At 49.2% G+C, this 23,405-nt stretch overlaps 1 protein-coding gene across 2 annotated transcripts in view; it reads left to right on the plus strand.

Annotated features, from left to right (window-relative positions):
• The window catches only part of Stk24 (serine/threonine kinase 24), a 100,167-nt gene that overhangs the window by 58,473 nt on the left and 18,289 nt on the right, over nucleotides 1-23,405 (plus strand). For both annotated transcript variants that reach the window (XM_026399789.2, XM_026399781.2), the window contains exon 3: nucleotides 18,877-18,933. In XM_026399789.2, the coding sequence (XP_026255574.1) occupies nucleotides 18,877-18,933 (57 nt within the window). The remainder of the gene's footprint in view (nucleotides 1-18,876; nucleotides 18,934-23,405) is intronic.

Here is a 23,405-nt window from a genome sequence, read left to right on the forward strand (position 1 = left end):
CCTTCCTCCCTCATAGAGAAAATTTCATATTTCCAGTATTTGCATTGTATTAGGTGGTAAGGATCAAATTATCTTCAGGGATTTGTTTGTCCAAGGGAAAGCTGATTTGTTTTTTTAAAGGGAAATTGTGGGATGATGTATAATGGAATGTGTAGAAGGAGGCTTGCTAGCTATGCTCCTGGCTGAGAAATTCTTATGTCTTAGCATTGAGTGGCTGCTGGCTGCTGAAAGTAGATAAGTAAGCTGCGACATTGGCCAAGCCTTGTTACATTGGGTTAGGTACTCCATCTACTTTACCTTGAGCTTTACCTGCTAAACCTTGGCTTTTAATTACTTTTGGTTGACTTAATATGAGATTATAGGTTTCAGTTGCACTTAATGACTTCTTATCATTATAAATGAAACCATTGGAGATAGGTCCAAGGCAAGGCGATGATAGAACAGGCTAGCAGCAGTGAATCGCCTTCTTTGTTTCCTTGTGAGCTTTTCCTCTTGCTTCTAGCCATGGCTGGTGGATTTTGGAGTCACTGTTATCATTGTTGCTTATTATTTTGCAGGACTAGGGGTAGAACCCAGGACCAGTGTGTGCTAAGCAGGCCCTTCACCACTGAGCTGCATCCTCAGCCCTGATTTTATTAGTGATCACATTTTCAGCAAGTGCAAGAGGTGAAGTTGGCTTATGTTGAAAATGTTTGGTAGCAGGGATGGGGATATAACTCAGTTAGTAGAGTGCTTGCCTCACATGCACAAGGCCCTGGATTCAACCCCCCACCCCCACACAAATGTTTGGTAGTAAGCATTGGTCCTTTTAAAATAGATGTTGCTCTTTTTTTTTTTTAATTTTTTTTTTTTTTTTTTTTTGTAGTTGTAGATGGACAGCATGCCTTTGTTTATTTCTGTGTGGTGCTGAGGATTGAACCCAGTGCCTCACAAGGCAAGGCAAGCACTGCCACTGAGCTACAGCCCCAGCCGCTATGTCTCTTCTTGGAGGAGGAGATGCCACCAATCTTAGTTTCTGCACTGAGGTGTGGCGTGAGGACCTCCTGCTTTTCTTCTGACTCCTTCAGTCCTAGGTGACTCTGTTTCTGGACACTTTTTTTTTTTTTTTTAAATTTGAAGTTGGTTTCTTGGAATTCAGAAGCTGACAGGCTTGGCCCTAAGAGAAAGGGGATATACACATGCCACACACAAAAGCACAGTGGTTGCCGGGGACCTTAGGGCCAGTTGCAGCAGGAACTTGTCTTTAGAAGACCTTGGGTTCCCATCAGTGTCTCAGATTGGTCTCTGAAGTTTGTATTCACGAGTACCAGCCTCAGGCAAGGTTAGCTACATGGAGCTACAGCAACCTGGCTCAGTTTCCCCACTGGTCAGGGTGGTCAGAACGGAGCCTGCTGTGCAGTGAGAGACAAGCTGTTGCCACAGAGGGGGACTAGGGACCTGCCTGCTTCCCCCCATTGCCTTCTTACTAAGGGAAAGGATGGATCACAGTAAGTTAGCATTTCCTAGTTGAGTTTTTGTCTTTAAGAGGTTAGGTTACTGGGTTGAAAAAAGAAGAATTTTAGTTTGTGTCCTTGGGAAGGTCTGCTGGCAGTGGATTTTGGGTTTTAGTGTTTTTGTACCTACTCTTTAAAGTTCAAGTGTGGCTGCAGAGAGAAATGCCTTTCAACCAAAATGCCACCTTTCCTCTTGCTTGGAACACCTCCCGTCTGCCTCTCGGAGTGTTGGGCCTGGTGGCAGAAGAGGTCACAGAGGGTGTGCGGTGGGTGGTTTCTCGGGGCACACGGTTCCCTGTGCAGAGTGGCTGGGTGTCCGTGGCTGGCCACAGTCAGCAGGAGACACTGGGGAGCTGTCACGTAGCTCCTTGCTTCTTAGAAGTCGAGTGTCCGGGTGTTGGTGTGTCTTTGTAGAATAGTTCACACGTGGGCTGTCTTTACAACCCCAGACAGCAGCATCTTCAGATCTGGTGAGGTCAGGGGGCCAACTCCAGAAACTCAAACCAGGCTCAGAAAACTCATCCTTTGTTTTCTTCCCCGAGTCACGCTGCAGGCTAAACCCCGCGTTCGGGGTCAGGTGCTTGCGAGGTGGCGGTCAGTCGCAGCGGGTGGCGGGGCCCCCCGGCTCATCTTGCCGTTGTGATTGACGGACAGTTTCCCCAAGAGGCCCTAGTGCTTCAGTTCACGCCCGTGTCCTGGAGGCTGTCTGTCGTCACCCTTATAGTGCGGGTGCCTGCGCATCCCGTCCACCCACCTCTACTCCTGGGACGGGAGGAAGAGTCCTCCTTGTCTCCAGTTACCCTCGCACCAGACAAGCCAGCAGGTGAGGAAGAGCAGGCTCCGTGGCACAGACTCCTGCAGGGCAGCAGGCTGGCGTGTGTGGGCGCGCTCCCTCGTGAACCGGGCTGGCGGGCCAGACCTCGGGCCAGCTGTCGTTCTTGGAGGTGTGCTGTGAGGGAGCCTGAGAGGCGAGGGGAGCGGCCGCAGCCTGTTTGGGGGACCTGGCTTCTGTGGCTTTGCCGGGGTCTTCGTGGATGGAAGAAACGGAACAGAATCGCTGGCCTCACCTCCTGATCCGGCAGGAAGAGGAGGCGTCACGTGAATTTTGTTCACATCCTCCGAGGATTCAGAGGGCAGTGGCGACTAAACCGTCCCTAATACTCCACGGACAGGGCCACAGTTTGTGCCGTGGAAGCAACTTGGGCAGGTGAGTGGTCGGGGCCAGCCCCGAAAGAAGTCGCGAGGAGAAGGTGACCGGTGGCTGTGGAGCAAGAGTGCTGTGGCCGGGCTGTGCTGGAGGCAGGGCTGTGCCTGTGGCCTCCAGAGACGCCAAGAAAGGGGGAGTGGGTCGTGTCCCCGGAAACGTGCGATCTGTCTGTTCTGTTGTCTGTTTTGGGACTCTTCTAAGTTGTTTTCTTAGATTTTTGGCTGGTTATTTTAAACATAATTGATTTTAGAGTTGCTTCAAATGGGCATCCTGTTTCCGCGATGCTTATTTGTATTTTCACTATTGTTGGCTTCAGTTAATTGACTTACTGTCTGAGGAAAACGGATTTGGGGTTTATGATTCCATTTAAGTGATGCAAATGTACTAAGTCTCTGAAAAGAGGAAAGTCATTCGAATTTTTAGAAACGTGTTTAGATGCACAGTTAGTTCTTTTGAGTGGTAATTTCCTCAGATGTCTTGTCTGTCAGTTGGATTTTTATTTGGGTTTGGGAGGAGGTAGTGTTCTTGCAGAGTAGCCCCGCTGTTGACCGGTGTGAGCGAGCAGAGAGGCCTTTTAGTCTGATGGGTTCTGAGCTTTGTGGCTGTTTCTTGCTGCAAGGAGCACTCTGAGAAGCTGCTCACCAGGTTCCAGCTACAGTGGGGACATGTCTTCTTGCACACTAGCCTCGTGCTGTGTTTGACATGGTAGCACAGAAGGAGTGGACTTCTTTTTTCCAGGAGAATTCCCTTCCTCTGAGCAATAAACAAAAGCTTTGTCCTTGTCACTTCAGTTAGGACCATAACAATTCTCTCTTCCACTCTGGCTGCCTCACCATGGCTTGGAAGTCACATTTGTTTATTCCAAACTTGGAGATGAGGATTTGTTCCGTTCTTGTTCACGTGCTTGCTGCCTCTCGGCTTCCTGTCAGTTCTTCCCTGGTTAGTTGTGCTCAGCTACTAAAACCATTATGCTGCAATAGCCTCACCCCACCCCACAACCAAAAAACCCTGGAAATTAATCTCACCAAGGAGGTGAAAGGCTGCTACAATGGAAATGAAGAACATTGAAGAAGACCCAGAAGGACGAAAAGACCTCATATGTTCACAGAGAGGCAAACAATATTGTTAAAATTTCCATACAACTGAGAGCAGTGAACAGACTCAATGCAATGCCCATGAAAATACCAATGATGTTAACAGACACAGGAAAAACAGCCCTAAAATTCATTTGGAAGAATTAAAGACCCCAAATAGCCTAAGTGATTCTAAGCCCAAACAGCAATACTGGAGGCACCACAACACATGACTTCAGATTATATCACAGAGCTGCAGTTACAAAACTGCATGGTCCTGGCAAAAAACAGACACACAGAAGAGAAGACACAGACAAACCCACATATCTACAGTTGTCTGATCCTTGCCAGAGGTGTCAAAAACATACATTGGTGACTAGACAGCCTCTTTACCAAGTGGTGCTGGGAAAACTGGTTATGCACACGAAAAGAATGAAACTAGACTCTTTTCTCTCACCCTGCACAAGAATCAACTCAAAAATGGGCCAAAGGCCTAGGAATTAGACAGAAAGGATGTACCTCTTAGAAGAAAACGCAGGTCAACACTCCACATATAGGCACCAGCAAGGGCTTGCTCAAGAGGACCCCTGAAGCTTAGGAATTAATGCCAGATATTAATAAATGGGATGGCAGCGAATTAAAGAGCTTCTGCACAGCAAAGGAAACAGTTAAGAACATGAAGAGAGTCTACAGAATGGGAGAAAATTTTTGCTAGCTACTATTCTGACAGATGATTAATGTGTAGAATACATGAAGAACTCAGAGAAACTTAACACCAAAAAACCCCAATTGATAAATGGGCAAATGAATTAAACAGACACTTTTCAAAAGAAGAAATAAAAAATGGCCAACAAATATGTGAAAAAATGTTCCACATCATTAGCAGTTAGGGAAACACCAATCAAAACTACATGAGTTTTCATCTCAGCCAGAACGACAGTCATCAAGAATACGAATAGTAATAAATGCTGGAGAAAAAAGAACACTTGATGCTCACTGTGGGTGGGATTGTCAGCTAATGCAACCACCAAACAGTGTGGAGGTTCCTCAAAAGACTAGGCGTGAAATGGCCATATGACCCAGCAATACCACTCCTCAGTATCTGTCTATCCTAAAGAACTGAAGTCATCATACTGCAGTGACACATGCATACCCATGTTTATAGCTGCACAAGTCACAATAGCCAAATTATGGACCAGCCTAGGTGTCTATCCACAGATGAATAGATGAAGAAAATGTGGTATATATGAACAGGAGTTTAGTTCAGCCATAAAGAAAAGTGAAATTACATCACCTGCAGGAAAATGGATGGAACTTGAGAACATTATGTTAAGTAAATGCCATACTCAGGAGGTCGAGCGTGGCATATTTTCTCTCATATGTAGATATAAGCTATAGAGGAAAAAGGAAAAGCAAAGTGGAGGAGTGGGGAGTCATGAAAAATCAAAGGAAGGTCAGTAGAGGAAAAGGGACCCCAAGAGGTGGAAGGAGGGGAGGGAGGGGGAAGGCCTGTGGAGCGATATTGAACATATTACATGGTGTGCACATACGAATACTGAACAGCAAACCCACCATATATACAGCTGTAATGTATGGATAAAAACGTGCAGGGAAAGACGAATGATGTGCTGGATGGGAGCTTAGGGTCGGGGACCCTGTCCCCCTCCTGTGTGAGTGGCTTCAGGACAGCACTCTCCAAAGTTGTTCTTGCCCTTTGGAAGTTATTTACTGAATCCTTGATTGGCCCTGGCCCTGGCGCAGCTGCTGGGAGAGGGAGAAACACATCTGTTTTCTGTAAGAGTAATTCTGATCGCATGTTATCTGCTGTTGTGCTTCTGGGAAAAATCAGAAATAGTGCTTTGAGACCCTGGCGTCAGACTTCACTGTGACCAGGGACAGAGCAAAGCCCTTTGTTTCCTTTCAGATCGACCAAACAAAACCAGCAAGGAAATCTTGGTTTGCAATCACAAGGAAGGGCTGGAAGTGGCTCCGTGGTAGGACACTTGCCTAGAATGTGCGCACCCACACCACTCCCCAAATCCAATCAGAAGGGAATGCTGTCCGTTTCACACCGACGTGGAAAAATCAGATGTTTGCTGCTGAAGTCGATATGATGTAAAGGGTCTGCTTTCGCTGTTTCCAAGGATGGGGACGGAATTCTCTTTCCTCCTGAACACACTGTCCTGGAGTAATTGAAGAAAGTCCCGGGGGACATCTGGCAGCTCCATTTTAGGGTTTTCTATCCAGAAAGTTGAAAGGAAGTCAAATTCCAATTAGGCTAAATATTTTACTTCTACAAAAATAAATTCAACTGCTTTCTGGCTAATGTTATCTATAATTTAAAATAAATATTAATTGAGTTTCTGGCTCTTTGTGTCTAGATACACACTCTGCATATAGAAACCTCTGGAGTATCTCAGCACACCTGATGTGTTAGGTAAAATAATTATGCCACAGGCTTTCTGGAATTTCTGAAACCGTTTTATTTCTGAACAAATTCTGAAACATGGTATGATACAAGAGCTCACAGATCACAGTTTGGTTACCAGGCAGTCCTTGTCACGTAACCTGGAGAAGCCTTGTTCCCAGGGAGCTGACCCCTCACTGGGGGTGGAGGGAGGGTGGTCCCGTAACAGTGTTAGGTGCAGGCCTTCAGGTGAGTGACACCTGCTTCAAAGTATAAACGGGCAGACCCAGGCCTCTGCTGGGCAGGGAGTGGCTGCAGGGAGTGTGGTGGCCGCCGCCCCTTGAGGCTTGCTGGGTGCTAGGCAGAGCCGCGGGGCTGCCTGCTTCCTGACAGTCGGGGCTGGGCCGGGTGGGTCCTGTGGACCTTGGCAGGGTCTCCTCACCAACTACATGTAGACCCTAGGGTGGTGGTTCCTGCCATGTTGGTGTCAGGCAAGGAGCCAGCGTCCTTAGGTCGGGGCCCTCCCCTGGACCTGTTGTCTCACGTCGGCACCCCAGATTCCTGTGTCCAGCCTGAGTGCAGCTTGACTGTTCTCCTTTGCTCCTTAATAACTCATCGTAAACTGAGAACTTACGTGTGACCAGCTGTCCACTCTGGAGAGGAACTCTGCAGAAAAAAAAGGCGAGTCAAGTGGCCCAAGGCAGGAAGGAGGAGAGCCCCAAGTTTTCAGACACCAGGACAGCCACCAGGGCAGCTGCTGGGAGGGCCCAGTCGCTCTCCTCCCGTGGCTGGGGAGGATTCCCAGTGCACAGGCCTGCCCTGAGCAGCCTTCATGGAATTACCTGTTTCCTGAGTGCCAGGCGGTGCTTTTAAAGGCACCTCTTTAAAATTCATCAAAATGCATGAGGTCTTCTGAGCCAGTTCACCTGCTGACTCACCTTGATCTCTCTGGTCGGGATCTTAAAGAACGAGGACTGAAAATCAGCAATCACTCTTTAGGTTTTTGGTATTGATATTTCTGACATGTTTACATAGTTGACGAGTAAAATTTTTACCCAGCAGAAGGATAATCTTGTCGTTACTGGGAATCATATTAGTAGTTAATAATGTTTCACTTTTGTAGAAGAAACACGTTATTAGCTTTATAACATGATTGTAACAGTACTTAACTCAGTTCAGCAGTTTCTAATTGTTGACTGACTGCTCTGTAATGAGGACAGATGTGCTGGAGGGAAGAAAAACCTCACTTCCCAGGGCTCAAAAACTTTCTTTTAATAGATCTATCATAGTCTTGTGTCAAATTTGTGTTGAGAGAGGAACATCTAGCTGCCCACCGAGGGATCCTCCTCCACCCCCACAGCCCCTTCCAAAACAGACAGCCTCGTGGTACAGACCATAAGAAGAGCATTTGAGACACCCCAAGTTCTTTCCAATTTATAAAGGATTTTAGAACCCAACATTTTTATTCTGGGTACAGTGGGGTGAAGCATGCAGGTCCCTCAAATTGCAGGTGGGCATTTCTGACGGGCACTTGTTAGAGGCAGTCGGATCAGAGTTCATTAGTTTCTACAAGGAACCCAGTTTAAAAAGCAACTGTTGAGAACAATCACAACGTGACATTTTCCTTCCCAGAACCCTTTAGAAATTAATAGTGAGTGTTTGTTGCTGTGGTTCTTGTTTAGGTTTCTGATTCCCACCTCTTCTTCCTCACCACGTGACCAGACATCTTGAGTAGTAACATGGGCAGAGGCCGAGCACCTGAGGAGGATTGAGAGAACCAAAAGCTGAAAAGCTGTTTCGTACAGTGTGAAGTGTAGGGGTGGGGACCTTCATACTTGATCAGAAAAAGGAATGAGAAATTTTGGGGTTGTCCCCTTCTTAGGGACAGTGACCACCCACTGTGTCCTCTGGGTCCTCTGGAGCCCTCAGCTTCCCCCAGTGCAGGCCTCTTGGGGGCAGGCTGAGCCAGTCCTGGGAGTTGCTAGGGGTGGGCCGGGTGAGCTCAGGAAAAGAGAGACTAGGGTAATTGAAGTGCCTGTGTAGCCACGTCTAAAACACGACTTTCTCTTTTCTCCTCTGAAAACCGGTCTGTTTGGGCCCCTCCCCTCAGTGGTTGTCCACTCCCCATCTCAGGAAGTGCTTCATCCCTGCAGAACTCCCCCCACCACCTATTGTGATGTCATCAGAAAGTTCTGGGCCTCACTGGGTAGTTGTTAGAATGATCAGTTCCCTCAGGGCTTGGCATAAGGAAAAAAACTCCTTTGCATCTCTTGTGTGTGTGTGTGTGTGTGTGTGTGTGTGTGTGTGTGTGTGTGTGTGTGTGTGTCTTGGAGGAGGTAAAGCAATTCATTTATTCCCGCTTTTCTTCCTGTAGTTCTTATTCTTTGTAAATTTAATGAATATGCTGTTGAGAAAGGGGGTCCATTTAAAAACTTAGTCTCCTAAAGTTTATGATTTATCTATTTTTTTGTCTATAATGATTTTCTTTATACCCACACATACACCGCCCAAGTGCAGGACTTTGCTCATGTTGGATACTTGCAGCACCATTGAGCGACAGCCCAGCCCTGTTGTTCTTGATGACAGTGCTGGAGGTTATATATTGTGTTAAAAATTACAGGATTTACTTGTCATTGTGATATTTTTATAATTATGCATATCTCCTTTTTCTTTACTTTCTTTTTTTTTTTTTTAAAAAACTTATTGATTGGACACTTAAATTTGGGGGGGGGTGCTTGGTCGTGAAAACACTGCTATGAATTTGTTCTAAGTAAATCTGGCTATGTGATAGTTTTGTTGTGTGTGTAGGGTTCCCAGCATCATTTTGAGCTAATTTTAGTGATGGTTTTGATTTTTTCCTTTGATCTAAGAATCAGGAACAGTGATTTTGGGTTGCTCTGTTCTAGTCCATACGTCCTCAGGTTTAGTTGCACAGCTGTGTTCTCAGTGGATACTTACTTTACCGCCATCTTTGTTCCATTCCATGTTTGTTCCTGCCTCTGAACGCTTCAGTCCTTCCTGAGGCCCCTCCAGCAGCTCAGGCTAGGGCCTGCCTCCTAGTCAGCAGCACCCCTCTGCCATACTTGGCCCTAAGCCCAGTGAGGAGGGCCCTGTCGGCCACAGGGCATTGTTTCAGGGTGAGCCAAGGAGGGTGTGCTGTGGCAGGGTGACAGGTGTGGGGCTGTAGGGCTCAGGAAGGGCCCAGCCTTCCTCTCCCTGGGTCCAGTGTGCTGCTGGCTACATCAGGGCAGTGACAGCCCCAGCAGGAGGACCGTGGTGAGGCTGGAGAGGTGAGGCTGGGCAGGCTCTCTAGAGAACAGAACCAACATGCATGAATACGTATGATTTAAAAGGGGAGGGGGGTGTTAGACTGGCTACATGACCAGAGCTGAGCAGCCCCCCAGTGACACCTGCAGGCTGGGGAGCTGGAGGAACCAGTTATTGTGCAGTTCAAGATGCCGAAGCCTCAGAACAAGAGGGATCAATGATGCTACCCTGGTCCATTGTACCCCAGTCCAGGATCCAAGTCCTGGAAACGCAATGCCCTGGAGCACCACTGGCAGAGTCCACTTTGGAAGAGTTAAGGAGCTGAAGTCTGACGGTCCTGAGGTGATTGCAGCAGCAATCAAGAACCTGTTCAAGAAGAATTAAACTTGCACCTGCTGCTCCTTCCTTGTTCTTCCAATTTTTATTCCACCCAAGCCTCCGACCTATTGGGCGGTGCTGCCCATGCTTAGGGAGGGTCTCTGCTTGAATTTGCTACCTCATTCCTAGACACACACAGAAGCTCCAATCTTAGGCATTTCTTAATCCAATCAAGTTGGTGATTCAGATTGACAATTAGGATGACTTACGCAAAGGAGGCGTCTAGCACAGTGCCTGGTGTCTCAGGGCACAGAACGGCCCAGACATCCTCCTGTGTCCCAGCCAAGCAAGTCCCAGGCGCTCTGCACTGCACCCACCCTGTGCACCTGGACACCCCCTCCCCCACCCCCGCTGCATCAGGTCAGGCCTCTTGGGGGAAGCCAGACAGTGGTGACAGAATGCAGGTCTCTGTTTCTCAGATTTTGGGCCTGCTCCTATTGGAGCTGGCTGTAACACAGGTGCCACTGTCCCCAGCACACGTGTGTTCAGGAACTCCAAGGACGGGAGCGCTTCCTCACTCCAATCCTGGTTTTCCCAGGAAATGTGCAGCAGTGTTGTTGGCTGGTTTCCAATAACTGCCGTGTGTGTGTGTGTGTGTGTGTGTGTGTGTGTGTGTGTGTGTGTGTCTCTCTCTCTCCCTGTCCTGCACGCATGCGCCCCTTCCCCAGTTGTGTGGTGGAGATGATGTGGAAGTTTAGAAGGCAGCTTGGAACTAGGGCAGTAAGTGGAAAAGTGACCAGAGAGAGTTAATGCTGTCTTGCGATTTTAAGGTTATCTTATTGTTACCTGATAAACCAGGCAGGAACCTTTAGGGGCCCACTCCCAGATTAACAAACTTTCAAAGTGTCCTTTCATTTTGTTTCAGCTGAAAGTTTTTGGAAAAACTTGGGAAGAACCAGACAAAGTCACTGAGCCACTCTGTTTCATACTCCCCGCTCCCTTTTTCTTTTTGATATTGGGGTACTAGGGATTGAACCAGGAGTGTTTTGTCATGCCATGAGCCAAATCCCCAGCTCTTCTTGTTTTTCTGAGACAAGGTCTTGCTGAATTGCTGGGAGTTTCTGAGGCTGGCCTCAAACTTGTGATCCTCCTGCCTCAGCCTCCTGGGTTGCCGGGATTACAGGTGTGTGCCACTGTGCCTGGCTCTGACTCATTCTTTTAGGGACCTAGAATAAACTTGTTTCATTATAATATTGAATCTAGCATGCCCAGAAGTGTTCTTGTCCGTTGTCTTTCCGTTTGGGACAAGTGCTCTATGGCCTTTAGCTGAGCATGCCCAGAAATGTGGCTACCCTTACGTGGGCTTCCCTTTGTGAATATGTGGAGGCTCTTTGAATAAAACCCCGTGCTTTCTTTCTAGGGAGAGCATTGCTTTCTAACTAGCCCCAGGTTCTGCTCCCGCTTGCTCCATCCTTTATATCCTGGGATTGCCTTTTGTCTTTGCCTTCGCCAGGGCGGAACCGGTGTGGCTCTGTGGTTAACAAGGGAATTAAGAACTCTTCTTCACCTGGGGCTTGCATAGGTTCATTGCACCCCTTCAGTTAATCTCCTCCCCCAGATGTGCATATCACTTGTCCCGGAGGGAACAACTTCCTCTGTTTGTTTGGGTTCTGTCCTGGGAATGAAACTCAGGCAGGATATGTTAACAGGAGAAAAGGGCTCGAGCATATGCACGGCATATGCACGTAGGAGCCAGCGAAGAGATGCCTGGCTTTCTAAATGACCAAAGTTACAGATTTGTATTTTCAACTTCGTAGGGAGGGTGGGGGAGAGTCTCGGCAACACACAGTTGCTTTTTTTTTTTTTTTTTTAAGGGAGGACAAATGGGTTTCCAGAAAAGCAAGGTTAGAGAGTGTGCGGTGGTGTTTGTGTGTACAGGCGGCCTTCTGGTCTCCCCTGGACCCAAGCTCCCTGGAGGAGGGGTTGTTCCTCTTGGGAGGGAATTCACAGCACCTCATTTCCCAGAGGCACTGCTTTGGGTCAGATAAGGCCTTAGCCTCTGCGGAACCTCCGCCATCTTCATAGAACCGTGAGCTCACCTCGTTTCTCCTGTGAACAGTGACTCCTCATGCCAGTCTCAGTCAGCCTCCCCTGAGCTTCAGGAACCTTGTTCCAGCTGCTGCCTGGCTCTTCTCCCCAGAGCGCACGTCGTGTGGCAGAGGCAGATGAGGAGACAGTTCCCTTCCCGCCCACCCTGGTGTCTTCCTCTGGTCCTTCTGTGTGTATGTCCTTGGACCCAGAATCCTGAAACAGCCATGGCTCCTGCTTTCCCATCCAGCCCTTGGGAAAGCTCCTGGGTGCTGCCTACGGAGTGTCTGGTCTCGCCTGGTCTCTGCTTTGATTTTGGGTGGATCTTCCTTCCCCCGCTTCTCTCCATTCACTCCGCCATGCTGCAGGGCTGATGGTTTATTGCATTGGCAAAGGTCTGGAGACTATCCACTGCTTACAGCTTTCACCTCCTCAGCTGGTCCTGTAATGCCAGACTCGTGGGACCCCGATAGACCTCCAGGAGCCAAGCTGATGCAATCACACAAGAGTCTTTATTGCAGGCTCGAGCCTGGACTCACCACTGTTTCCGCTGTAGTGGTCCCAGGAAGTGAGTCCTGGTCCTTTGTTCAGTGAGATTTTATAGGTTTTGGGGGATACTCTATGCGTCACAACATCACACAGCAAATCATTCCATACCGCAGGAAAATCAAACAACAACTCTTAACATTGATTAGTACATTCACTGGCAGGAACAAGTGGGGTCGGGGTGATTGGTTAGTACAAAAGGGGATTCCTTTGAACTGATTGGTTTAAGCCATGAGGGGTGTACGTGCTAAACTTCATGGTTTCCCAACATGTTATCAACCACCATAAACTACTGGGAGGGTCATCTGGCATCCCAGGTATTTTGCCTGTCTCATGCTGATTGGTGGTTGCTAGGGCGTTACTATGGGTCCTCACCTAGCCTGAGTCAGGGACACCTGGCGCCACAGATCCTCTCCTGTTATTTGCAGACAAACAACTCAGCAGGGTGGGTATGTGCCTAGGAGTGCTCTGTGGGTTTTTCAAAGGACAAGGGTCACGCCCCCTTCCTCTGGACAGGCCTTGAGGTAGAAGCTGTTTTCAAAAATGGAGTCACATCAGTTTCTCAGTACCCCGGGGTGTCCATCTTGTTCCTGAGCACTTTCGCTGAACGCGCTTGCTTTGTGTCTGTAGAACACATCCACCTGTTACCCCAGACCCAAGCTGGCTGATCTGAGCCCTTCACAGGACGACTTGAGCATGTTGGTGTCTCACTTAGATCACCCGGCCTTCCTGAGCCCGGTGTTCTCTGCATCCACCATTGAAGTTTTTTAGCCCACTTTTCAGTTATTAAAATCTCCTTAAAGTCGGAGTCTAGATCTTAATTCGTTTTATGTGTGCAGAGCCCATATGATGTGTTTAGCTAATCAAGTAAGAAATCCCAGCAGCCTTGAGATGGAAGAACAATGGAAGAACCCTTGGAAGTCAAGGCCTGCATTCTGCACTAACTACAGGCTGCAGGGAGAAGCGTGGGAGGTTTAGAGAGAAGGTGTGCTCTTCTGTTAAGGTCACAGTCCCCTGTGGGCTGGGGTCCAGACAGGGGACACTCCTGAGTTAGTATATGGTAGGTAACTGTGTGGGCACAGCTTGCACACCAGGCTCTGCCTGACTTTCCCTGTCACCCTCTGAGCTGGATGCTCTTGGGTCCCATGAACAAAAGAGGTAACTGAGGCTACAGGAGGCTGAGGACTTCTCTGACATGGGTGGGCTGGTGACCCAGAAGCTGATAAGGGGCTGGTATAGGTTAGATGTCACATGACCCCCAAAGCTCACGTGTGAGACAGTGGAAGAAAGTTTAGGTTATGAGAGTTTTAACCTAATCAAGGATTAACTGGGTGGTGACTGTGGACAGGTAGGGTGTGGCTGGGGGTGGTAGGTCCCTGAGGGTGTCCTTTGGGGCCTCTATCTGTCTGGGTGAGTGGAGCTCTGCTTCCTGATTGCCTTGTCTTTCCTCCACCCCGCCCTTCCACCATCATGTTCTGCCTCACCTTGGGCCCAGGGCAATGAAGTTAGCTGCTTGTGACCAAGACCTCTGAAACTGAGCTCCAAATAAATGTTTCCACCTCCAAGATTGTCCTAGTTAGGTCTTTTGGTCACAGCTGCAAAAACGGCTTCGAATGCAGTGCAGATGCAAAGCAGAGCATTGTTTTCAAATTCTTGCTTTAAAAATCTTTTCTTGTTAACAGTGGGGAATCTCTCTTGCTGCCTTGTATTTTCTTAACTTTTCTGGAGGTACCTGATACCTGCCATGCCTCACAAAGGTCAATGTGGAGAGCCTGCGCCTTTAGTCACCAATTCTGGATTACTTAGAAAGTGCTTGCAAACAGTTCAAGGCAAGCTTTCCTGTGAATGGTGTCACTGTTGATGTCATCATATCTGCATTAAGCTAATTCTGCAAGGAAGAACTACCAAAAAGCAAAAGCTAAAGACAAATGGGAAAAGGCTGTGTTGGTGACTCATGATACAGAACGCTGGTTTCTCTAAAGGAAGGTCAGCAGCCCAGTAGGAAAATGGACAAAATGTATAAAGTGTTTGCAAGAAAGAGTATATACCTGACTTCAGTATAAGAAGAGGTCTAACCTTGTAAGAAGAGATGGTAAATTTCACTTACGGATTGATGACCACCTTTAGTTTACTAGGGTTGCCACAACCAAGCACATGTTGAGTATCTAATCTGAAATTGGAGGTGCCCCACAATCTGAAAGTTTTGAGCACCTATCTGATGCTACAAGTGGAAAATTCTGCTTGGGGAATCAATGGGTCACAGTCAAAATTCATGTCCACTGAAGTCATTGTAAAATCACCTTCAGGCAATGTGTATACACTGTGTGTAAAACAAAAGTGAACTCTGTTTACAACTGGGCCCCATCTCTGAGGTGGTTGGGGTGTGTGTGTGTGTGAGAGTGAGTGTGTGAGAATACCACATTCCCCCAACTACCACCTCCAGTTCCAAAGCCAGACAGGGTGGCTTTTACAGAGATCTATTGTCTTCATCCTCTGGAGACTGGAAATCCAGGCCATAGTGGGGTTGTTTCTGGGAGCCTTATCTCCTTGGCTTACAGGTGGCTGTCTTGTCTTCACATGGTCTTCAGTCCTTGTGATCATGTGTCTTGGGGCTGAGGAAGTAGCTCAGCACTAGAGCACTTGCCTGTCATGTGGTAGGTCCTGGGTTCAAGCCTCAGCATTGCAAAAAAGAAAGAAAAGGAAAAATCCTGTGTGTCCTGCAGTCTTTACCAGACACCAGCCATATTGGATTAGGACCCAGCCTGATAGTGTCCTTGTGACTTAATTACCTCTTTGAAGACACTGTCTCCTCATCCAGTCCTGTTTGAAGTACTGAGGGTTAGGGGCCTCACACTGTGAGTCTGGTGGTGGTGGTGGTGGGGTGGGGCAGCAGTTCAGCTCATAAAATTAACAACAAAAGTGGAAATAACTGTCTCTGCAAAGGACAAGAATGCATCTGTTCAAGTTCTGATGGATCCCTGACCCCTCAGTTCTGATGGCAGAATGACAGATGTGTGAGGTTCTTCGTGGACACCTGGCTCCTGATGGAGTAAAAACACCTAATGTCCCCAGAGCCTGGACTGGTTATGGCAAGACAAAGCAAGCCCTAGGTGGGTTTCCAGGGCATGCTAGGAAAATTTCAGTAAAAGCAAAAGCGTGCCACATGTGTCTGTTACCATTTGGGTAAAAGAGGAGAGAGATTTTATAGGGATTTGCTTGTCTGTGGATCGGCAACTTGTGGGCATATGTCCAGACATCTGGGGGCAGGGACGGGAGGGAACCTTCTCACTGTATGTACTTTGTTACCTTTCCAAAATATTGACTCCTGAATTTACTTATTAAATATTTATTTCTCTTATGAGAAATTATATCATGAGGTCATTCATAATTTATATTGTTTGAGGTTGACTTAAAGAATAAGATTACTCTGGTTCAGATTGCTTTTCCTTGAACACCTGCTCATATTTCTTCCTGGAGAGTGAGCCATGCTCTGTAGGTTGAAGGGCAGTGGTCTTCCTGGGTCCTTTGCTGGCCAGGCCAGGCCAGGCCCTCCCTTCAGGCCCTCTGGTCCCAGGCTTCCAGGGTAGAAGGCCGATGAACCATTGGTCCAGGTTTCATTTTGCTCAGAAACTAGTGAGTTCTGTTAATTGGGCCAGTTATTTCAAGGCATTTATGAGTGAGGACATGATAAAGCTCGTGACACTCTGTATTTTAGTATCTTGAACTTTCACTTGGTTATCTCATTTTATTGTCTCTTGGACTGTGAGATTTGAAGTATCTACTTTTTTTTTTTTTTTTAATGGATGAAGCATCTGGAGCTTGCCCAATGTGTCCAGGAGAGTCTGCCATAGTCCCCTAGCAGGAGTGGCAGTGGACAGTAGTCCCCTGGTCCTGGGGAGAGGCCGTGGATGGTGCTGAGCCCTGTGTGTCCAGTGCATACATGTGTGTGGTAAAATCAGACTGTGGCACAGTAAGAAATCAGCAATATGATGATAAATAGTTATAACAATATGCTGTAATAAAAGTCATGTGACCAGGGTCTTTGTCTCTTGAAGATTCAAGACACATTTTTGCACCTTAATTGACTACTGGTAGCAAAAACCTCAGAAAGCAAAACTGGTGGACAGCTGAGTCAGCCTTCTGTATCCTTGAGTTCCCCATCTGTAGAGACAAGTCTGTGGATCAGAAATTCTCAGGGAAAAAAATTGTGTCAATACTGAACACGTGCAGACTTTTCCTTGACCTTGTTTCCTAAACAGAGCCACATGACGGCTATCTGCGGCACGTGCGACGTGTTAGGCACGCTGGCCGTCTAGAGGTGGTTTAGAGCACGTGGTTGCGGATGTGAGTAGGTTGTATGCAGACAGCCATTTTATGAACTCCAACATTGACAGATTTGGTGTCCACAGGGTCTGGGAACCCATCCCCCCCCAGGCCCACCACCCCAGACCTTGAGGGGTGACTTGCATCCCTTCTGAGGGTTCTTGCTTTAGGGTTGGTGGGGGTGAAAGTGGTTGTCGGGGAGGGTGAGCAGTGCTCCAGGTCCTCGTCCACCTGTCACTCTCCTTGCTTGTTAGCTGTTTTGTCCTTCAGTTGGTGCCCATGGAGCCTTGGGGACTGACCTGAGAGCCCCGAGCCATGGCTGTTTCCCAGGTGACTTTGAGTGGCTGCAGTAGTGTGCACACCCAGGGAGGCTGAGGGCAAGTTCAGCTGAGAGGAGGACTTACCATTCCATGCCTCAGCAGGTGCGGTGGGGTGGGGACCGAGAAGCGGAAGTACATCAGTCACGGGAGGCTGTGACCTGAACAAGGACTTAAGGTGTTTCCTAGGTTCCCTGGAAGCTGGTGGGCCTGGTGTTTGGGTAGCATCCCCCGCCTCTTTGCTACCCGGAAGGAGCTGGCTGTAACAGACAAGCCTGGGCTTTCTACAGCGCTCTCCAGGAGGAAGGGCGGGCTTTGGCCTTTGGGCTGGTCGGTCAGTTGCCTCTGATGCCTACGATTGCAGAGAGGGGAAATCCCCCCAAACTTAGGATGATGGAAAAATAGGTCAGAGCTCCCAGCTGGGGCTTCCTTGAGGGGAAGTCAGCCCTGGGTAGGAGTTACCTCCCTTGTTAGGTAGAGGCTGGAAGAGAGCAGCAGCACATTCTCTGAGAAGGGTGGATCTTGGGAGTGTCCAGTGGAAGTGATGAGGGTGTGGCCACTGTTTCAGGAAGCAGCATTGTGACCTTCCCCAAGTCTTTGAAATATTGCTTCCCAGTGTGTCCTTGCACAACTAGCTGCAGAGGGGAGAGGCTGCCGAGGACGTGGCCTCCCTGCCCAGAGCTTATCTTGCTGTTAGCAAATTTAATGCTCAGATAATAAAAGGGATGGGAGCTGAGTCAAGCAGAAGCCAAACAAAAGGGAGTGGGAACAGAAATTGAAAGTTCCAAAGCCTCTTAGAGAAAACGTAGATTTCCTGTGTCATCTTCCCTGAACTAGTGTGTTTCTGACCATCAGATAGGACATTTCTGAAATGCCTAGAGAAAGCAGTGCCATGAGCCAGTTAATGGAGATCTTTAAGCAAGTGTACTCAGGAAATGAAAGGAATGTTGGGACGGGGCATTTTCTAGAATGAGCACTGAGACATCATGGGGCATGGAATGGTAAGTCCTACTCTCAGCTGAACTTGCCCCTTCCAAGTAGGCACCTAGGACTGATGGCCGTTGAGTGCGTGCCGTGTCCGTCCCCATCTCAGGGACCCAGGCACCTCATTCGAGGTTCTGCCCTGCCCCAGCAAGATGGACTTGCGCTCATTCTTCAGTGATCTGAGTCAGCATTAAAAGCCTGAGCACGTATTCTGCATTGGCGGTTGGACTATCTTACAATCCAGATGGCAGGATGTAGCTTAAGTTGAAAAAGGAATTTCTTTCACAAGTGCAGAGCGTGCCTCAGTGCCTCCTAGCAGGGGAAGGCCGGCAGTGTAGGTCACCTTTCCCGAGGAGCAGGGGACTGCAGTTGGCCTTTCCTGAGCTTCAGAGCACCAGGCACTTTTTAGTTCCCTGTTTAAGTCTGAAGTGGACGTTGGACCTACAGGTGGACAGGGAGACTGCAAGAGCAAAAAGGCTGGGAAACTGGGACTCGGTCTGGAAAGGCTCTTCCGAGTCTTTGTGGTGACACTCACTGGAGACTGGGGAGGGACCTCTGGTACATTCTGAGGGCTGGGCACAGTGCAGTCCTGAAGGGGACCTGGGGTCTGGTCTGGAACACACTCCTACATGAGCTGTGGCAGGGGCCGGGGGATGGCCGCTGCCCTGCAGGGTGTGGGCGGCTTCCTGCACGCTGGGATGGGTGCCCGGCCTCACCTAGACATGCTTTCCTTGTTGCTATGTGTTTATAAAACTTTCTGGATCCTGAATAACAATGAAAACAATCTTTCCAAATATTTAAAATATTTTTTCTGGTTTTATTTTAAATTTCTTTCTTTTTTGTTTCTGTGTAGGATACTAAATTGTGGATAATAATGGAATACCTTGGCGGAGGCTCCGCACTGGATCTAGTAAGTATGGTGCTGGTGCGACAGGCCCCAGACCTTTTCTTACTGTCCTGGTTTTGGAGATAATTTTGTATCCATTTCATTTCCCCTTTTTAAAGTTGCATGAAAAAGGAAACAAGCTATTCCTTACTTATTTTTGCTGCTTGCTTTTTATAGTTTACTGAAAACTATAGGTTTGCTTTTGAAACCACCTGGGGAACCAATGAATTCATTCATAGAAGCAGTGAAGCACTTTGCCTGGAATTATCTTACCTGAGAACAGCTGGTTAAAGTCATTTCAGAACAAGTTTGTTAGCTTTTGTGGAGCTGATAACCATGGCGGCTTCATAATTCGGATGGTAACTTTGCTCCGAGTAAGCACGTCACATTGTCATCTTGGAAGTCAGGGAGGGGTGTGATTGTTGAGGAATGGCATCAGATGTCCGGTCCTGCCAGGCAGGAGTGGCACACCTGCCCACTTTCGTCCCTTGCCAGCATGCCCGACGTGCTGCTGGCCGGAGCATGCAGGCCCAGCGGCCTTTCCCCTCTGGACTTGCCCGCGAGTGCACACAGCCCTCGGGAAGCGGGAGGAAGGTGCTTTGCTGGTTCTCTCCAGCGTGGCTCCATGCAGGTATTGGAGGAGAGCTCCCAGATCCCAGCCCTGACAAGCACAGCCTGGTCACTCTTGAAATGTAGGATATGCAAAAAACATTGCTTTTTAAAAGGAACTAACACAGTTTAGAAGTCAAATGCACCCCCCCCCCCGCCCCTGGCCCCCAAGCCAGGCTTTTAGGTGAGTGTGAGCCTCAGCCCTCAGACAGGCTGGTCAGTCATCTCGGAGTTGGGCAGTTCTTCCTGACAGGAGGATGGCCCCCTGTTTTTGCTGCTATCAGCATAAGGGGGATCTGGTGCACACAGTGTGCCCTGTGCTGTCCTTTTCTGTGCTGTGGTGGTCTTGCAGGTTACCTAGGCCATGCCACGTTGCACCCTCTTTCACCCAGAATCACCCTTGGATTCTGATAGTGAATTTGGGGGAGCATTCCTTCCTGGAATTAAGGTTGCTAGTGGAGGCAGATTCTGGGTTGGGATTTGGGTCAGAGAATGACTGGGGTCTTCCCTTGTGGGGAGCGTGGGTGTCTTTGGAGCAGGTGTGAGATGAATGGTGTGACATCCCTCCTCCTTCTCATGGCCCCTGCAAGGTGCTCACAACAAGTGTCAGGACTGAGGAGTAAAAAAGTGATCCTCCCTCTCCATTCTGCAGACTCTCATGGGCCTCCAGAAAGTGATGCAACTTTGCCCCAGGTACAGAGGGCAGGCCTCCAAACCAGCCGGCAAACCGTGATCTCCCGATCCTGGGGTACCAGCACATCCTGGGCCCCACGGGCCAGACACAGCTGGAAAGGCTAGTTGAGATCAACCTAGATCTGCTTCTGTAAAGTGCCCAGGTGTCCTTCTGCAGATGGGTGCCCAGTTCTGTTGTCAGAGCACAGGTGTCTTCTTAGCTGGCAGAAGGTTATCAGTGCTGATGCAGGGGTGTGTCCCTCAGAGTCCTCTTCTTCCTGGTGGTGCTTTGTATTTTTTGGCCTGTTGGGATTGAACCCAGGGCTCTGTGCATCCTGGGCAAGTGTTCTGCCACCGACCCTCCCAGCCCTCTGTATCTTTTTTGACTTAAAAAGAAAAAAATACCCAGGAAGCAGTGTGAAGAATAAAGAAGACAGCATAGCTCAGTAATTAAGAGCTAAGAATATAAAATTGTCATATTTTATTTTGAATGTGCTCAGTGTGTTGATTTTTTTTATTTAAGAGATAAGTAATAATTGAAATTAAATGTTTGTAAGAGTCCCCAGGATCACTCTGAAGAAGTATTGTATTCTTTGAAATATGACTTTGAAGTGACTTTTGTGACAACCTTAGAAGTCCCAGCTGCCCCCAGGTGCTGCGACTTAGGAGAGTGTCTTGTGTCAGTTCAAGGCGTTCCAGCTGCACAGGGTGTGGATTTTTGTAGCTCTGTGGACGAACAATCTTTTTGTTCAGGAAATATTGTTGTGTGTTTACCATGTGCCTATGCCGTGCTAGCCACCTGAATCCCTGCAGGGGACAGAGCAGCACACGTGGCTCTTGTGGCACGTGGTCCGAGGGGAGCAGCCAGGTGTGTGCGAGGTTTTCAAGGCAGAGCAGGCAGAGGGAGGGCGGGGGTTGCGTGAGGATCAGGAGGCCCGGATGGAGAGGTTTCAGCTGATTAAAAGATCAGCCAGTATTGCCAGAAATCCAAAGGACAGCCTGGGAATCTAATTAAAAAGGAATTTTGCTACATAAATTGCTCACTTAATCAGGCAGAGATTTTTGACAAACTTAAAAATGAACATACAACATGATTTTGGAAGAAGAAGATGGCATGTTCAGTAACGTTTAGGCCAAGCTGCTGCCACCGTGGCTGCAGAAGAGGGCCTCCCACAAGGGACAGATGGGCGTCTCTCCCTGCAGGGGTCGCTGTGGCCTCTGTCCTCTCCTGCTGCCAGTGTTTGGGGTGGGGGTGGGGGCACATGTCACATCTGTTCTGTGTTGAGAACTGAGTCACAAGCCACACATTGCTGCACGGCCTGGGAGTGTGCTTTGAGTTGGGTGCCTGTGTGCCGGGCTGATGGTCCTCACGGAGGAGGAGGAGGAAGAAGAGGGGAGGACATGTGGAGGGAGGGGAGGACATGTGGAGGGAGGGGAGTCAGGAGTCACCTAAAGATGGGACGGAGCCCAGTTTCCTCCCTGGCAGTCTTGGTTGTTACTTCTTCCTTGAAAGGCTCACAGTGCTCTTACTGATGGAGTGCCCATGTGTCTTGTGAAGACTGTACGGCAGTGGAGACCTCGGCTCAGCCTGGTCCGACCACTCACGGGAACTCTGGGCTGTGGAGAGCCCTGAGTGACTTCGGGGAGAATTTGACAGTGTGCCAGTCAAGGTTCTCCGGGTCCGAGGCAGCGGGAGGTGGATGTGAGGGGCTTGCCAGGGGCATGCCGTGCGGCTGCTGAGCTGAGCAGTCCACCACAGGCCGCCTGCTTGCTGGGGACCAGGGGGTTGGTGTGGCCCAGTCTAAGTCCACAGGCCGAGCACCTGGAGCTCTGGCGTCCAAGGGCAGGAGAAGGAAGGGGACTTCGCCTGCCCTCTGCCTTTTTGTTTCTTGGGGCCTCAGCCCGTTGGATCATCCCCACCCAGGACTGGATGAGGGTGGACTGCCCTTAGGCCCATTCCAGGGCCTGCTGATCCTCTGGAAGTGCCCCACAGACACTGCAGGGTCATGCTTCACCTGTCTCTGCATCCCTCAGCCCAGCCACGTTGACACCTAAAATCGACCATGTGGAGGCCAAGAAGGATTTCACCCCTGAATTAATAGAAGGCATTTGGTGCCCTCTCCCTCTGCCCCGTGAAGGGTGGAATCAGGGTGAAGAGGGGAGGCGGGCCTGGGCGGGCTCGTGGCCAGCTGCTCCCTCTCCCTCTCATGTCCTTGGCTCTTGGCTGACCTCCCGTGGTACCGGCACTGGGCCGTTCTGCCCCTTCTGGCCAGAGACTGACGGGAGGAGGGCATGGGCGAAGTCTTACTGGAGGAGGAAGTAGACCCGGACCCTGGTGTCCTGCTTGGGTCCCCTCCGTGTCCTGCTGTTGAGAAAGGAGCAAAATACAGCATCTCTCTTCTCCTTTCTTCCCTTAGCTGATGAGAGACTTTTTACATTTTCCTCATCTGGAAAAAAAAAAATTCATAAATTCTGCGAACACTAAGTAGTAGGGAGGAAAGACTGGCCATGAGGCGTGGTTCTACCTCAAGGTCTTTGTTAATTTCTTGAAAATGCAATTTTTGGTCAAATAACTTTGGAGAAAATCAGGTTCTGTGGAGCAAAGTGCGTGTCGTGCCGACAGTCTGAGTTGGTGGCAGTTCCTGGCAGGCTAGTGGACACAAGCAGTTCTACCTTCTGAGCAGAAATAAAATGAAGACTAACTGGACGCCACCAGCCCTCCTCTTCACCTGTGTTCTGAATGGCAGAAAGCCAGGAGCAGATTGACCTGGCCGTGCCCGGCTGCCAGACAGGCCAGACTGCAGGGCCTGTGTGTGTGTATGTGTGTGTGTGTGTGGGGGGGGGCAGCCCTGAGAACCCCCGACCTGGGGACGCAGCGTCGGCCCCGGAGCCCAGGAGATAACCAGAAGGCCGTGCCAGGCTGGAGGGGCTGCAGTGCAGTGACTGGGGGTGGTCTCGGTTGCACCCACACTGGCCCACAAACCCTTCGTGGGGTCACATAGGACATCCACTGAAGGCCTGGGACTCACCAGGAGCATTGTGGCTTTCATTCCCTTTGGTGGAAAGCACGTTTGTAGTAATGAAACTTGGTGATCACCAGGGGCTGTTTGCCGGGTGGTGAGGTGCGCCAGCTTGGGTCAAGTTGGAAAGCTCGACGGGGGGCTTGTGGGGGGAATTGGGTCCAGCTCTCTAGACCTCTGCCCCTCCAACCACTC

This window comes from Urocitellus parryii, chromosome 2 (assembly GCF_045843805.1).
Source record: "Urocitellus parryii isolate mUroPar1 chromosome 2, mUroPar1.hap1, whole genome shotgun sequence".
In the NCBI taxonomy this organism is placed as follows: domain Eukaryota; kingdom Metazoa; phylum Chordata; class Mammalia; order Rodentia; family Sciuridae; genus Urocitellus; species Urocitellus parryii.